This window comes from Centroberyx affinis, unplaced genomic scaffold, assembly GCF_046629955.1.
Source record: "Centroberyx affinis isolate AG114_WGS23_722 - 3 ecotype Tasmania unplaced genomic scaffold, CSIRO-AGI_Caff_v1 ptg004340l_1, whole genome shotgun sequence".
NCBI classification, from domain to species: domain Eukaryota; kingdom Metazoa; phylum Chordata; class Actinopteri; order Beryciformes; family Berycidae; genus Centroberyx; species Centroberyx affinis.
Window position 1 is genome coordinate 336,644 of NW_027282044.1, and position 18,072 is coordinate 354,715.

Here is an 18,072-nt window from a genome sequence, read left to right on the forward strand (position 1 = left end):
TTCAATAAATAATTTAGACTGCGTTATTGCTGTGGACCCGATGACGTGTTTGGGACTAGCCTATTGCACCACATCCGTCCTGAAACTTGTAGATAACACTGAATACATTTACATTAATTAGAGCATCCGCCTAGATATTATGTCTACACTGGGCCTATATACACAGTATATATGCAACACTTGCCTTGAAGTGCATTGTGATGCATTATAAAGGCGGAGATAAACTTTTCATCAGAATAAAAATCATTAAACAAGCATCACGAAATTGCTTTCAATTTAATATCATGCCATTAACCATATAGCCTACAGTTGCCCCATAAAATATTCAACCCTCTATTTTTTGCACATTGTGTTTAATAGCCTGTAGCTGCATCAAGCTCTGAGTACTAGCCTATATAGCCTTCCTTATGATGTGCTTATGATGCCTTATAATATCTTATAAGCACCATTTCATGTAAAGTATTACCAAAAATCATAAAATTTGGTATTTGTTTGGCAGACAATTAGTAGGCTATTTTGAGTTTTACTTTAAGGATGGTGTTTAGGCGATCCTGTTTTTCACGGCCGCTTAACTTTTGATTTAAAACTACGGGGTTAGTAGGCTAGTCAATCGGATTTTTACAATCCTGCATTAGAAAGTCAGATCACATTTCAACATAGGCACATCTGTCTTGTAATATATCAACAAGGCAGTGGGCGTTTGCAGGCCTACACACAGAAACATCTGCCCCCTGCAAAAAAAAAAGAAAAAAAAGTCTGAGCAAACAAAAGCAAGAGGGGCGGGGCAGCAGGCTCCTGATGATGATGATGATGATAATGATGATGATAAGTTTCTGCTCCTCTACTTACTTGTGGCACTGGCACTGTCAGTGTAAGCCCGGGCCTGGGACACCCGCTTTTTTGAAACGGTTTCTGCTGTACTGAGGGCTGCATGCGACGATGGCAGAAGAGGGGGACTCTCACCCGGAGCTGAGGCATTTTCCTCCGCTGTGGCCCCTTCCCAGGCTCCGCTCCCACAGCGACACCTCCGGCTTCCGCGCCAGGGTCTTGTTCAGGCTGCGGAGCGCCTGCTCAGGTAGGCCAGTGAACATCACTTTACCGAAATAAACAAATATACAAATAACGGATACATTAGAAATCCTGTCATGTAAGCCTAATTATGAGGCTAGGAAAACAAACCGTCAAATAGAATCATTGAATTTATACATGGGTTAGATTAGGAAAACACAATTTTAAAAAAGTCAGTTCTTTGGACGTGTTGTAAGCTGCTGACATGAAATTTTAATTCCTGCTAAATATGTTCATCCAATTATCATTATTCACATTAAACATCCTCAAACTGCTTCTAAGACCAAAACTCTGTTTTCTAAGATAAAATGGCCACATTTGTGGTGTTACATGGGAATTATCAGCAGTCCCGAACTAGACAGGATCTCTCATTTAGATATGAAGCTATTTATCTTTAGAAATGCAGCAGTGGCTTCCTGCTCTGCTTTAACCCATACTACAAAGGAAACTCTCTCTCTCTCTCTCTCTCTCTCTCTCTCTCTCTCTCTCTCTCCCCCCCTCTCTCTGTCTGTCTGTCTGTCTGTGTCTCTCTCTCTCTATCTGTCTCTCTCTCTGTGTCTGTCTCTCTCTGTCTGTCTCTCTGTCTGTCTGTCTCTCTCTGTCTCTCTCTCTCTCTCTCTCTCTCTCTCTCTCTCTCTCTGTCTGTCTGTCTCTCTGTCTGTCTGTCTGTCTGTCTCTCTCTCTCTCTCTCTCGCTCTCTCCCTATCCCTCTCTCTGTCTGTCTGTCTCTCTCTCTCTCTCTCACGCACGCACACACACACACACACACACACACACACACACACACACACACACACTGTCTGCCATCAAACACTGTTTTTTATGATAAAGGTTAAAGGCAAACTAACAGTGACAGTCAACATTGTGACTATAGTCCATTGTATTTTGCTGCTGAACAAACCCGCCTATGTAAACCATATTTATTAAGACCTTGGTCACAGTGTTAACCAGTTGTGTGTCCTCATCACCTCACTTAAATGTCACACTATCTAAACCCTGACAGTTGAGACCATACAGACTCATACTTTGTTTCAGTGGTTAAAACCACTTCCTTCAAATGGCTTCTGTCTCTCGGCCCAGAGCTTTGTCTGCATCTCTTTCTGCCCCTCCAAACCACTCTCACCTACTTTTACATACGGTGCAAGCCTACAGCATACAAAAGAGTTCATCTTTTGCATTGGCTGCTTTTCTGTAAGGGCTGCCTTGTTCTGCAGCCTGATTAATTTCTCGTATCAACACAGTAACTGTGACACTGTAACACTTAGATGACAGCTTGTTGTCACTCGGTCCGCCTTTATTTGCAACAGGAAGTTTTCTGTGTTTACGTTCAAGTTGTAATGACAGGAAATGATCGTGGAGTGGCCCACTTAGGAAGTTAGATGTCCCTAGCTGTTTCTGTCTGCTGGTCATGTCAGCTCAGTATTACTCTGGTTTACTGCAAGGTTGGATTTGGAGAGGGTTCATGGTTGAAACTGCCTTGGTTTAGGTCAGGCTTTGGCTAAAAAATGCACACTATAAATTAAGAGGTCTTGGACTAACTTCATGTCTGTGTTCTTGTTCACTGTGTCCTCACATCACCTCTTTCCTGGCTTCTCCAAGCTCTGTTTTTTTAAGTATTGATTAGGACCCAGAGGGGCTTTACTTCTGGCAGGCCTCCATATTAGAAGAGAAGGAGGTGATTTTAATGAGGCTGGATTCCACAGTCAAGACTTAATTCAAGAATTTTGCATTCTGGGTTTAAAAAGTTTAAGAAACCTTCCAGGTTATCATAGCTATATTTTAGGAGTATTATAGTACTCTATTCTGTTGTGTAGTTAGGTAAACTGAACAGTTTGCAAATCAAGCACCAGAGGGAGCTAGTCCACCTTCCTGTACAGAGACCATGTGCATAAAGATGGGGGCTTACACATTTGATGACATTACTTTTTTTAATAGCCATCCCACAGAGCAAATCTTCCAAAGCGTCCAAATGTGGACTGACATCTGCCCTTGCCAGTTTAGTCAGAAGAGGGTTCACATTGCAAAGTGGGACAGCCTAAGAGGATTAAATAAAATCAATACAGAAGGTTGCCATCTTTATACACCTAGGTCATTGTCCTTGTGCATTTCAGGATAGCTGGTATCGAACAGAATGAGATTGGAGTAGGGTAGCGCAGGCGAAAATGTCCCTAAGAATTGTCCTTCCAACAGTGTGACTTTGAACAATTTTATAAAATATTTGATTTGAGATTAGTATCTAAACTACAAAAGACATGTTCAGCGTGTCTTTTGTCTGAAAAATATGATGTGAATTATAGTGTTTTTTGACTAAATGGGGCTTCTTGGCCTCGCTGATGGGAAAATTCCCCTGGCATGAGGAAAAATGCCCCTAGGGGGAATATTACCAAAATTAATGCCTGAGTCAAGTCTTTTTTGTGTCCTTGCAGTTTAGACTAAATGTTTTATAAGCTTTAAGAATCATAAATGTTTCACAAGCACCAAGACTCCCCATTTCATTCATTTATTCTTTTTTTTAATCCTTCTCAGGGTTCGCGGGGTGGGGGGGCTGCAGCCTGTCCCAGCATGCACTGGGCAGAAGGCAGGGAGACACATGGACAGGTTGCAAGGCCATCAAGGGGCTGACACAAGAGAGACAGACACTCACATTCATACACTGGAGGAAAACCATACAAACACACAGAAAGGGCCGTGGCCAAGAATTATTCAACTGAGCCACTGTGCCGCCATTAACTGATCCACATAGGGAAATTCTCTTTTCACTCACAATGACTCAATGTGCTGCTCAAGGACACTTCAGCAGGGCGGGTGCTCTCTGACATGGGCTTGAACCTTAGTCATTTGGTTCTAACCCCTAAGCCAACCTGCCAAGAATCCTATTTATAATATTTAGTCAAATGTAATCAATACTTGTTAGAGTAATGCCTCAGTTAATGCAAGAAATTATGAAATACAGTGCCAGAAAAGTCCCTTAAAGATTTTAATCTTGAAAAAAAATGCATATCATCGCTCTTGGGTGAAAGACCTTTTATCTCCAAAATGTCAACCTTTCAGGAACTAAGAAAAACAGCCTTGATGCTCAGCTTGATGTGTTTTTCAGTTTATCCAATGAGTTTCAAAAGGGTTTCATGGGCCCAAGAGGTCGGAGAATTTTCTCAACCCATAGAGGGACAAGGAATCTTTCAGTTGAAGTGAAAACATGAACATCACCCAAATTGGACCTGATTTACAAGGTTTTCACATGACAACAGCGATATCTGAATGCATTTTCAATCTTTGTTCAATTTAATTTTTCACATACATACCATATTTCTCTTTTAAAAATAATCTAAATTGACTATAACATTCTTATCTCATTGAATTTCCTTCCAGCTTCCAAGTTGCACAGGTGAATTTGAATGCTGTCAGTTTTGAAAACAGAAGGCTGCATTGAAACCACTGACAGAATTCACAGATGAAACTGTGACCTTTGAATAAGCCGGCATCTGCACTAATGAGCCCACTGGTGACAGCGATCACATCTCACCCACTTCCCACCACTAACTGAACTCTGTGGGTGGGGTGTGTCCCTCAACCAGAGGGGGGCCTTCAACCACAATGCATGGGTGATACATTAGTAATTAAAGGAAAAAGATATTAAAGATCAGCTTATGCAATCCATTTGATCTCATAGTAGGCAGATTTGAGAAACTACAGATGACATTTTGAGTTGTTTAGTTGATTTTAAAAGCATTGCATAGCCTAAATATAGCAATAATTTCCCCCCAAATCATCACCATGGAAATACCACCAAAGTATCAGCAATTCAAACACAAAATTATATTTATAAAGGAGGAGATTTCCTCTTAAACGTGTTCAAATAAAATATGTTATCATAATATCCTCAAAACAAATGCAAATACTGTCATAGCATTTGGTGTATAATGTGAGTTTGTTGCAAGCATGAATTGTGTTCTTGATTAGAATTTATGCAGTAATATTAAGCTGCAAGTGCAGACATACTTGAAGAACAAAAATACTTCAAAAATATTGAAACATTTTGGAAGCATCCATAACAAGGTACATTAAAACATGTGAATCATAGCTAAATATGTTTTATGGAGATTTAATAAAGATGGACATGTTCACTATTTTTTTATTCCTCCAGCAGATATTTTGTAAGATAAAGATGTAAAAGATTAGTCATGTTTGTTTGTGATAATATGCAGTTTCTAAAGCTATGTGTGCAATGCGTATACATGTTTGCACATGTGTGTATGCATGTACGTGTGTTTATGTGTTTGTAGAAAGAGTCTGTTTGGGATAATGTGCAGGTTTAGATCGTCTTTTCTGTCTGTCGTAAATAGCATGCTGTCCTCCTGATGGGTACTGTATTAGTCATGTAATTATACAGCCAGAGAGGTGAGAGGAGAAGCAGAGGAGAGAGGAGAAGAGAAAGGAGGGAAGAGAACTGAGGAGGAGAGAAAAGACAGCAGAGGAGGAGAAAAGAGCTGAGGAGAAAAGCGGAGAGGAGCAAGGTCAGGAACGATTAAATAGAGAGGGAGAAAGACAAAAGAGATCAGTAGGGGATGAAAGGAGGAGAGGGAAGAGAACCAAAGAGGGAGACAATCTATTTGGGAAAATGCGGGAAAATGAGGAAAACACAAATAAGGGAGGAGAGGAAGTATAAATGGGGTGCGAGGACAGGATGATGAAGGAGGAGGAGGAGGAGGAGGAGGAGGAAGACAGATGGAAGGCCTGAAGAAGAGAGGAGGACAAGAGAGGAGTGTCAGCTTGCTGGTGCGCTCTGCTCTTTGTGGCTACTCTCCTGGAAATTGCATTGATTACAGACCCTTTTAGACTGCAATAACTACTTATGTTAAAATGTACTGTAGAGCAGCCCTTCCCCCTCCTCCTCCTCTGCCCACACACAGTCTAGCCTCAGCCTCACTCTGTGCCTTTTCTCTAAGGTTTTGTGCAATAATTAAAGCCCAAGCCATAATTGCGGTATGGTGTCAACTGTTCACATATTGTCACCCCATTAAACCTTTGTTTACATAGTGAAATCTTGGATTGAAGAGATCGACATGTGTTTTGCATATATTTTGAGGAAGGTTGGTTTAGTTTTTAAACACTGGAGTAAAACAGAGATGTGTAAAAGACATGTGAATCTAGTTTGCCATTTACAAGCCTAACTGCTCCGAAACTTTAAGAAAATTTAGATTTTTAGCCTTATTAGACGCAACAGAACAGAAACCCTTATTAGAACAGCCTTATTTTCAGATTGATAATCACACATTTTGAATTGCGTATTCCGTAATTTTGACTTGTTTTATTTACCCTTGGATCATGAAACATATTCATCAACGACGATGTACTGTAATGTCATTTTGTTTTCAGCCTCTTATCTATTATTCTTTCATTATATCCCTAATCTTAATATTAATATAAAATTATCTTCTGTCTCCAAGTATTCCATTACAGCACAAGGCTATCCTGGTAGGCAAACAACAAGTGATTGTAATCCAATAAATAAGGTGATTACAGTCCTGTGACAGCCATAATAAGCTGTGTTTATGTGTCATATAGGTATAAAATGCATGAAGATATTATGAATATTTTTTCTACACCCCCATCAATCTTTCAACCCCTCCAAGCTTTTGACCCCAGAGATAGATATAGTCCAATGCTTTTGGAAAAGGAATATCTCAGCACATATGCATAAAAAATAATACAAAAATCTTGATGAAATCTTGAAACCAAATCTCTCTATTTCAATCATTTTGTCACATTGAGGAATGTTTTGGTGCTGCAGAACACAATATGCACTGCATGCTGAGAAAAGAGGGTTTGACTCTGTGTATTTTTAAATATCAATTGACCTTGTGTGAACTACTGGCACTGCCAATTTTTGGTGTCCTCAGTTCTGTTGTCGTTTCTACTGTGTGTGTGTGTGTGGGTGAGAGCTGATGAGCCAGTTGTTTTTCTTCTCTTTTATTGTGAGCTGTTTATTGGAGAGCATCAAATGTCAAAGTCTCCCTGTCTCCGTTTCCCTCCCCTTCCCACCCAAAACTATCTGTCTGCCAGTAACTCTGCGTAGTTAATGAATAAGCCTTTAACTCTATTAATATGTGTTGAAACACTTCAGCAACAAATGGGCAGGATGTTGCTATATTACACTGCACAGATTCTAATAATCCTGTTCACACATAGTACTTACATAAATGTGTACATAAGTGTGTGTGTGTGTGTGTGTGTGTGTGTGTGTAGCGGGGGCTTCCAATGGAAATTTAATATAACTTTGAAGTGAGGGACAGTGATAGAAAGAGAGAGAAACAGAGACTTTAGTGAGGAAAGACAACAAAGAAAACACGCTGCACTTTCAGGCATGAGAACGGGAAGGGAAAGGAAAAGAGAGAGATGAGACAAGGGAGGATGAGAAGGAATAAAAAAGGAGCACCAGTAGAGTTACTGTAAGTAGAAGAAAGGAGTGGAGTGGGGAGGAGAGGAGAGGAAAGGAGGGAAGGGGAAAGGAGCATTACTGTATACCGTATGGGATAAGAGTAGCTGCTCTTATGTAGTCAATAACCTAATGGCTGTGTGGTCATCATGTCTGTTTGGCTCTGCAGTTTACTTGTCTTTACATTGGCTTGCACACACACACACACACACACACACACACTGATATTGTCTCAGATTCACTGCGCTGCTTCACTCATTCGTGTCACATGTTGTACTTATTTACCAAATGAGATAGGTTAGATAAAGAACAGGATATTAAAAATCAAACGTGTGTGTGTGTGTGTGTGTGTGTGTGTGCTGTCCCAGCTCAATACACACACATGTAGCAGTGTGTGTGTGAGTGTGTATGTGTGTGCTAAACACCTTGAAGAGAACACAGACCACCAATTATGATTCATCTGGTGCTGTACACTGCGCTGCCACATCCAGCATCAAGCCTTCATTGGCATACAGATGATATATTTACTGTGTCATTGAGTGGCTCTTCACAACACTTGAGCGATCGCATGGGATTGTGAGCTCAAGTGTGTGTGAGTGTGTGTGTGTGTGACAGAGAGGAAGAAGGAAAGATAAAGAGAGAAAATGTCCATCTGTCTGCCTCCGTCTCCCAGTCCCTCTTGTACTCTGTGTTTTCTTTCTTTGTCTGTTTGTGTGTCTCTTTCTGTGCGTATCTATCTCACTGTTTATTTATTTAGCTTCGTTAATATTCCTGTCTTTATGCTTTTGACCTATTGTTTTACTTCCTCCATTGTTTTTACCATGGCGCCGTGGTCTTCAAGAGCCAAAGTCAGGTCAGTCAGTGAAACATTTCACTCCTATTCTTCATCAAGCAGTTAAAGTAAAATTTTCTATTGTGAAAATGTAACTTTATCTATGAATCCTCACATCTAGGTTTTTGCGATTGTTCACCAAACTCCCATATTCCTGTTCTTGGATGCAAATTAATTTTGATGTCATCACACAAAAGGATAACATACTTTTAGGTTGATGAATTGTATGGTGATACAGCTATACAGATAAATCTTATGATGATTGCAAGACAACTCTGTATTCTATAGGCAGTGCTTCTATGTATGTATGTAATATGCTACAAGCTATGTTTGTGATTCAGTTTCTAACTTGATGAGCAAGCTAAGTCGCCTAATATTACTGTATTCTTCAAAGAAGAGACTATAAGGCATTTGATGAACTAGGGAGCCAGCTAATGTCCACAGCCAGGTTAGCTTACTATACAGAAAATACTTATTATTTAATTGTAAAGTTAATCCACACACCTTCAAAATACTGGATGACAGTGATTTAATATTCTTGGATGAATGTCACAAGCTGTATGCAGTCCATTGTTTTTGTTACTATCAGCTGTCACTATCAGCTGGCTGTAGTAGTACTATAACTGTCCCACAGTTGACAGTCACGTGATATGTTATCAGCATTTTGATTGGCTGTTGCGTGAACCTAGTTGCAAAAAGTTCAAATAGTTTCAACTTGATGCAACCAGGTTGCACACAACTTTTCAGTTAATTGTAGGTGGTGATACACAGTGCAACTCCGATGAAACTCAACTGCATACAAACGAGTTGTGTGAAAACACGGTGTAACACCCGCATTAGACGTACATGTGAACAATCTAATTTAGTGCTGGATTGATGGTGTTGCACTGACGTCTGCTTATTTTCTGCTGAACATGAACAACCACGATAGTCATTTAGATGCAGAATAGTGCATTTGGATAAACAAGCAAAAGTAAAAACACTGATACAAATCCATGCACCTCCGCCTAATGTGATGCAGCTGGCCAAAAGGCACTCAGCTTCTTCCATCAACAACTCCTCTCTTCTCCTCTCCTCTCCTCTCCTCTCCTCTCCTCTCCTCTCCTCTCCTCTCCTCTCTTCTCCTCTCCTCTCCTCTAGCTGAACGTCACAAAGGGACCTCAACACAGCAGGGAGAGAGAGACAGAGAGAGAGAGAGAGAGAGAGAGAGAGAGAGGATATTGGGAAAAGGAAGGAAGACTGGAGTGAGCGGAGAGGGAGGAAAAAGGGACAGGGAGGGAGATGGAGAGAAACAGAGGATGAGAGACAGACTGGGAGGGAGGGTGAGGGACTGAGATGGAAACAAACATTAACTTTTAATGCTCTTTATTGGAGCGAGGCGGGCAGGAGGGAGGAGGGGCGAGTGAGGAGCAGACAGAAGAGAGAGACATGGTGAGAGGGAGGGAGAGAAAGGAAGGGAGGGGAGAGTGATGAAGGAGAGCGAGGGAGGGAAGTAGACAGCGACAGAAGAAGGGACAGAGCGGGAAAGGGAGGGGAGAGAGAGGAGAGAGAGAGAGAAGGGAGGGAGGGAGGTAGAGAGATAGAGTATTGGGAAAAGGGAAGGATCAACTCACACTGCTGATAATATTCTCTGGGTCAAGTCATGGAACATGCCGGTGAGTTTCCCCTTCTACAATATGTGGTGTGTGTTTCTCTCTCTCTCTCTCTCTCTCTCTCATTCTCTCTCTCTCGTTCTCTCTCTCTCTCTCTCCATGTTATTCAGTGTCTCTTTCACTTTTCTGTGTCTGTGTTAGTGTAACAGAAGCTACGGCAGAGACAGAGACAGTGAGATTCTTTCCACCACCCGTTCCTCTTGTTTTTGCATGCAGTCCATGTACTGTATATAGCTGGTGAGCGCTTTAAATGTAAAATGTACATATGCATCATAAATCTTCTGCCTATATTGTCTGGATCTTGGCTGAACTATGAACCCAGCTGCTGACAGTGTTTATTTTGTCGCTGTTAGTGTTTGGGTTGGGGTCAGCTTTGTCAAGACCATTCAGTCAACCAAACAGACCTTTAGACATAAAACTGGTGTTATAATGCCTTTGTCTGTGCACATCATAGAGTAAATGACTTACTATCAGTGCCTTTGACTGTTTGCAACAACTAATTTGTATGAGCAAAACCTCTCACTGCTGGTGAGGCATGACTTGACTGGCTGGCTCTTTGTCAAGATGATCTCTGGCTGAGAAATGAAGAGCGGGAGCTGGTTTGTCTAGTATTCATTTGGCTTGTTTCATAATCTAAACATAAATATGCAGTATACATCAATGACAACAACATACAGTTTTACATAATTTAAAGGGGCAAGACATGAAGTTTTGAAGATACAAACAATTGCAATTGGAAACATTAATGCAGGCTATTTGATATTGCTAACCTACAGTTTACCAGGCTTCTGAGATGCTGAGAGCTCCAGTTTTGCTGATTACACTTTTATTAAAAGGCGTGTTGGCAATGGTTTCAAAGCAATAATGATTGCCTACTTAACTTGAAATGCAATTATTGGTTTTGGAAGTCTGTCCACAGCTGCATTATGGCATTCTGATAAATGACTAAGACAAAGTACACATCATATGGCAGTATCTTTATTATCGTTGGACATCATGTAGAGCGTAGTGTTGTGCAGCCACTCTTCAGGCCGATACTCCCAGGTGGGCCTGGCTGGCAGCCATCTTGGGTGTACCAGACCAAACGACAATAGTACGCTGGCTTATGTTCATTCTGCGCTTCCCAAGTTGGTGTCACACTCAGCTGGAGGAGTGCTGCTAGATCCCGGGCGGACAGTCATGCTATATTTGGCCCATGTTATCTGATATAGTTTAATTATGGTTAGTTTGCTGCCGTTGTCATAACATGTCACTGTGTTTAATAGGCAATATAGCTCCAGTTGGCGTGTGTTAATACAGAAGGCCACAAACCACTTTATGACTTCTGTTCTGATTCAGACATGGGAGGACAAAGAAGCTGTTTGGGATCAAATTTATAAAGGATCAAATGGGTGGATGGATGGATTCATACATACAGTGCATACATACATACATACCTATGTTCTTTTCTTCATTGTTATCTTAGGTATAATTAGCCATTCATAAAGGCTTTACAGAAATAAACTCTTGCTTTAACCCTTTCCCATGACCTTCCCATGATTTGTATGTGTGTGTGTGTGTGTGTGTGTACTGTGTGTGTGTGTGTGTGTGTGTGTGTGTGTGTATACGTGTGTTTGTGCGCAGCCACATAAAGCAATATTATGGTTGTTGTGTGCTCCTGAAATAGCATTTTGCAAGGCAAAGTAGCATCTGTGTCTGAGTGTGCACATGTGCCTGTGTGTGTGTGTGTGTCTGTGTGTGTGAGTGACTATGTATGTGAGACTGAATGTCCATATTTGCATATGGCCATTTGACTAAATTGATTCAGCACTGAGCACTACAGTCTGGGTCATCTGGAGACATTGGACATATTTATCATCATTACAGTCTAATGCAGACAGAATCTGTTGCAGAAGCTTGTTGCGCATCAGTCTGCGGCCTTCAGGGTTCTCAAATATCTTCAAACTAAGGACCCCAACTAGAAAAATAGCTGGGCATCCTGAAGATAGCTGTTCTTAACTTTAATTATGCTACAAATCATGTGTGTAGAAGTGTGGAGAGAACAGCGGTGAGAGTGGAGTCTGTGGTCTGAATACCAATTCTCTTGTAAATACAATAATCATAAACTAACGCTATTCATCATTTTATGAGGGGCTTGCTCAAATAACACCTGTACAATCACTGTGCTGCTGCGGCAGTTCTTTCATGAATTATGTCTATGATGAAATGGAAACACTTATTTGGCCTATTTACTAATAGTGACCGATGACATCTATTGCAATTTATCTACTTTTTATCTACCTAATGTACCTATCTCTCTCTGTCTTTCTCTCTGTCTCTCTCTCTGTATGTGTGTCTCTCTCTCTCTCTCTCTCTCTCTCTCTCTCTCACACACACACACACAGGCACACACACACACACACACACACACACACACACACACCTATTTAATTTGCTGTGAAACTTGCCACAGGTAAAGAAGCATATTTCATGTTTGACAGCTGAATCCATCAACTCTCCACATTTTTTTTCTTTAAAGAGAAATATCCTCATGTTTATGTAGTGATGTAATGAATAGTTGATCATCTTAAGTCTATTATTTTATCTTTGCTCTTACATCTATATCATCTGTTTACATTCATAAGATATTATGCTACTTGTTTGGTGGTGATGGAAGATAGGTGCACTTGCTTACAGTAGTTATTTGTTAACTTGCTGTAAGTGTGTCAGCTAAATACATCGGAAATGAGAAGGACTAGCGAGGATGCGCTGCTGCCCAAGACCCTTTGAGCCCCACTCGGGTAAAACAGACCTCGTTGTGTCAGTGAGATACGGCTGGATGTTTGCCAAAGTAAGCATCATCATCATAAAAACCAGTGGCGCTGGCAGTCTGCTTTAAAACAAATACCCATGTTGAATCTCCACAGGAGCAATAATGTCCTGACTAACAGCAGCATGACACATCCGAACAAACAAGACTGACATGCTTTGGAAAGCTGTTTTGATTGAGTGACAGGGGTTCAGCAGTACATCTGTGCAGATATGACCTTATATAGCTACAATATGAAGGTGTAGAAATACATACTGGCTGCCATTTGTTTATTCTCCCTCCTCTGTCTCTCTCTTACCCTTTCTCAGGCTCACACAAGTCTAAAACAAACACGCACATTCACAAACATGGTGATGTTGTGTTTTTCCTCATGAAACATTGTATCTGTAATCTAACATTGCTTTTATATTTTGCTGCTACCGTGCCCTTAATACAGTTGCTATTATTAAAGACCCTACACTATTGTACCAATCTTTCCTCCATCTCTCTCTCTCTTTCTCTCTCTCTCTCCCTCTCTCCAGCTCTCTGGCTCTCTGGCTGGCAGGATGTCAGCTATTGATTTATACTGGCAACATTTTAGCAATGATGGCTGCTTATAATGGCTGTACCAAACAGAATACAACAAACAGGAGATCAGGTTTCAGGCAAGCTGGCTAGCATATGGAAAGAGGAAGAGAGGTGACAGTAACCACTACTGTATCACTGCAGTAAACAACTGTATAGTTAATTTTATGAGGCTAATACGCCTTGTAGTTAGAATAGTAGGGATGGATGGACGGAGAGAGGGTGGAGGGGAGGGACAAATACATGTATGAAAGGAAGGATGATGGATAAAGGTTTGATTAGGCCATACTGTCTGCCTTTCCCTGTGGGGAGTGGGAGCATGTGCAGGAACTAAATCTTCCTATATTAAATTATTGATTTTAGATTGTTACGTGTGGCCAAAGCCACAAGCATTGCAGCATATCCTCAAAACAATGTCTCACCAACACAGGTCAGCAGTACATGTCCTTCAGTCATTTTCATATGGTGGCTACACCACAACAACACCAAGGCACTCTACACAATGTGTGCAATGCTAGAACTTCAATTCATTCAAACCTTCTGGGAACTGCATGAGGCACTTCTGGAGACTGAAAATTCACTTCAAGATTCGTTGCACTGAAATATTAAAATGCAAGACCAAAACCTAGTAATGACAGGAAACATAGAGGCACACACATTCTGAAATGCTCTGCTGTAAGCATGTGCAATTTAAATGCATTTAGTAGAATTCATCAGCAGTTAAATTCCAACAATGATGCAGAATATAATATTTTCACAATACTGCGTGTTTTGCTCATCATAAATATCTGTAGGTTTGGATTAATGAAGTTATAGAGTGCTATGAAGAATCACATCGGATGTGCAATCAGACCATTTAAGTCCAGCTCTACTCAGCTCAGCATGGTTTGCTTGCATAACAGAACCTGTTCCTTGCTGAGTCACACTTGAATGTTATGACAGTTTGTAGTCTGAATCATGGACTTTGTAAAGAGATATCCGGTTCCAGAGTCCTGAAATAGTGTGGTTCTCCACAGCATGGACAAAAAGCCACATGACCGGTATAACTGCATACTCATACACCAATCTTATATTTTTGGATTCATGCAGGCAAGGAGTGCGTGGAAGTGCACATGACTGTATAGAAAATAGAACATTTGCACCTAAGGGTCTCCCACACAGTCTAAATACTGAATTGTGCTTGTACCCCGTCCCATCCTTGCCACTTTCCAACATTCATGGAAAAAAGAACTCTGAAGGTATTTGGGTATTAAACATTTCATCTAACAGTCCCGAATGCATAAAAGCATCAACATTTCAGGCACATTAGCATTAATAGGAACACTCACACATACACACACACACACACACACACACACACACACACCCACACACAGAGGAACACACTGTTGATCCAGAGTCCTTCTAGTTTGGTTACAAACACATTAGGAGACTTTACAGAAACTTAGTTTAATAAATAAGTCAAGGGGAGGGGAGGAAGGCTCGGAAAAGTAGCACTTAAACAATTATTACCCCCTTGTTCTGCTGAGGCTACTGCTTAATATTTGATGACTCCTTTCCTCTCTGCTGGCCCTTCTGCTCCTCCGCCTCCCCTTTCTTCCCCTTTGCCGCTCCGGTCAATGAAAAGGTCACTCTCTCAGTTGATCTCTGTTATTTAGTATCAAACAGGACAAACAACGATTGGATTTCCGAAAAGTGTCACCTTGAAATACACCTTTCCTTACTGAAGCAGTGTCCTCTTGATTTACAATCCTTTCCCAAACGTCTCTGCTGGGGCATTGTCTCCTTTGCACAGATTTAAAAGCATGGGATTGATCTGAGCTAAAGCCAGAGGGAGCTTTTCCCTGCTTATGCTTGATCGGTCAGCTGCATGGGAAGTCAGTTATATAGGAATCAATGCAGAGCAACATTTGAGTGTTTGGAGCCGAATGGTCCGCGAGTTTGTGGCAGTTCAAATCCCTTGACTGCTTCAGAAAATCTCGGTGGAAGAGGCGAGCAAGAAGTACTATCTTGTCCCTTGTCCCTTCTTTTTAATTTTTATTTTGGAGACATCTTTTGTGACAATGGAAGTTTGCTCTAGCGTTTTTCCCAGAGATCACTTCGCAATCAAACAGTGTCACCAGTACTGTGATGTCTTGTTCCTTAGATCTTCTGTTGATGAAGCTTGAGTTTCTGTAGGTGGCGCTCTTTTTTTTTGTCTGTTCAACCATGGTGGCTATCACTGCTCATGCTAACTACTCAACTCTTCTTATATTTATTCCAAACAAATTTCTGATGCTGCTGCCGGAAATGCAAAACACATCACTTCCCGGGAAAAACCTACCTGATATCAGGTGTTTAGAGCAGCAAATGTAAATGCTTTCATGAACTGGGTATGGGTTTAATCACTATTGTGTTATATCAATCTGCGAAAGGGAGTAGTAATACATTTATTTATATGACAATGAAAACAGCTCCTGTTAAAGAGCAGGACACTTAAACCCAAACTACTCCAGTGGAGCTGTTCAGTGTTGTGGTTGTGTGCAGCTCCTAAAGAGTGCGTCTGTGTGTGTGTGTGTGTGTGTGTGTGTGTGTGTGTGTGTGTGTGTGTGAGTGTGTGTGTGTAACCCTCCTTCCCCTTACTGCTTCAGGCTGTTGCTGTAAATACGAATGTGCTCTTAGTCATCTTGCTTATATAGAATAGGATGTAAAGCAGGAGCGTATAGGCCAGCTGCCTCCTCTCTATCCCGTCACAACAGCGTTTTCCATCGTCCGCATTGTCTCTTTTACACATGTGAAGCCTCCAGCAAATTGAATATGCGCAGCTGATACATCACGTTAATGAGATTACTGCCTCGTCAATGCTAATGCAGTCACTTTCCTCTGTTAACTTCCCTAAATACTCCCATCCTCCTGTCCTGTCTTCATCCCGATCACCCACCCACTTCACTGACTTCCTTCCTGTCTCAGTTATCCATCTTAATCCCTAACGACAGAGGCCCCACTCCCATAAGACCGTGGTTATCTTGGCAGCTCTGCAGGTGTGAATGTGTGTATTTATATAACCCTCCCTCCCATTGCAACAAGACATAGCAAGAATGTGCTGTGTCTAACTTGCCAGATTAAATAAAGGCAAGAAATGTTTGTGGTTTCTGAGATTACTTAGCTTTTTTATAGATGGAAAAAAGGTGGACAGCAGTTGTCAGAAGTGGGGTTTTCACACACTAAGAAAGAACATGATTGGCCAGACAGTGACAAAACTGTCCAATCCTGTTTTGTCTCCTTCTAGTTGAACTCAAGACAGCAGTGAATTGTAATTCTGGAGCTAACAGTAGGGGGCAGTCTTGATCCAAATGGAAAATCACTTTTCACTTTTCCAGGCCAGGCAAGTTGTGTGTGTGTGTGTGTGTGTGTGGCTGTTGTCTGACCGTTCAACTCTGTCACACTGGGCTCTGTGGGGTCTCAGCCAACACTCTGTTGACCGTGACAGCAGATAAAACTGCTTCTCTCTCTCTCTCTCTCTCTCTCTCTCTTACACACACACACACACACACACACACACACCTCAGCTGACTCCCATATTGAGACTCATTCTGAGGCAGAAGCATTTGGCTTGGTTCGGCCGTAGCCTTGTCAGCCTTCTCTAGTGTGAAGTGGTGTGAGCTCACATGGCTAATATCAAGCAGATATCATTTATTTGCCCCTCTAACAAGGGATTAAATGGTCTGCCAACAAACCTTACAGATTTCCCCCCTCCCTCCCCTTAAAGCCACTCAAAGCTCAGAGTAGAGCTTGCTTTTTCAGGACGACTCTCATTTGGATCCACAGTTCTGCCCACGTCAGCGAATCAGACAATATCCAGACTCTGGACCCATTTATGTATTGTGCCATACTGTGGTTCAACTGGTGTTTTTGAACACCGATACGGATACTTTTAGACTCAAGTGACCTATATTTTGTGCCAATATTTAAATTTGACCATTTTCATGACAAAAAAATCAGATTTTTATTTTTGGCATGTTGGAAAAGCCTCTGAAACAGCATTTAGATCATGTGACACTGAGGCATGAGACATGCCTAAGATCAGATCATCCAAACCACCTCCAGAAGTGGTTAGAGACTCATTTGACCGCAAGTAATGTGAATGTCAATGTGTCTTCAATCCACTTATAGGAGCTACGTTAACTGAAAAATAAAGTTTTGTGCATGGATCCAACCATGAAGCACAAGCAGAACAAACAGCTCAGACAGTAACGTACTAACAAAGATGGATTGTCAGGACACTCATACATGGGGAACAAGTGAAACAAGGCATTTACTGTCACAAGGAGGTAAATGCTATGAGAGGAAGTGACGTACATGACAATCTGGTGAGGGAAAGAGAAATCCGATCCCAATGTGGATCAATGAGACACATGTTAGCACCAGTGTAATACAAGATATCTGGACACAATCCAGATAGAAGACACATGTTAATGCCAGGTGTTAAAGGGGCCTAAAACTCTCCATTGAAATCCATGAAATTCTTTTAGGTGGATCAGCAGAAATGTGGCACACCCCACCCTTTCAATGGTAGGGGAAATGCTGGGATACTTTAGGCCTTTAAATGAAGAATTAATTTACAAAAAAAAATTAATTGAAGGATTAAATGAATAAATACAATGTGCAAAGAAAATAGACCTTCATTGCAGGTTTTACAGACTGTTTTTATGTAGCTGTGGTCAGGAAGGAA

At 41.2% G+C, this 18,072-nt stretch overlaps 1 protein-coding gene across 1 annotated transcript in view; it reads left to right on the forward strand.

The window, feature by feature from the left end:
* The first annotated feature begins 939 nt into the window (after positions 1 to 939).
* Positions 940 to 18,072, forward strand: part of phactr2 (phosphatase and actin regulator 2) — a 45,808-nt gene continuing 28,675 nt past the window's right edge. Inside the window, exon 1 of the mRNA XM_071543536.1 lies at positions 940 to 1,075. Within this exon, the coding sequence (XP_071399637.1) occupies positions 940 to 1,075 (136 nt within the window). The remainder of the gene's footprint in view (positions 1,076 to 18,072) is intronic.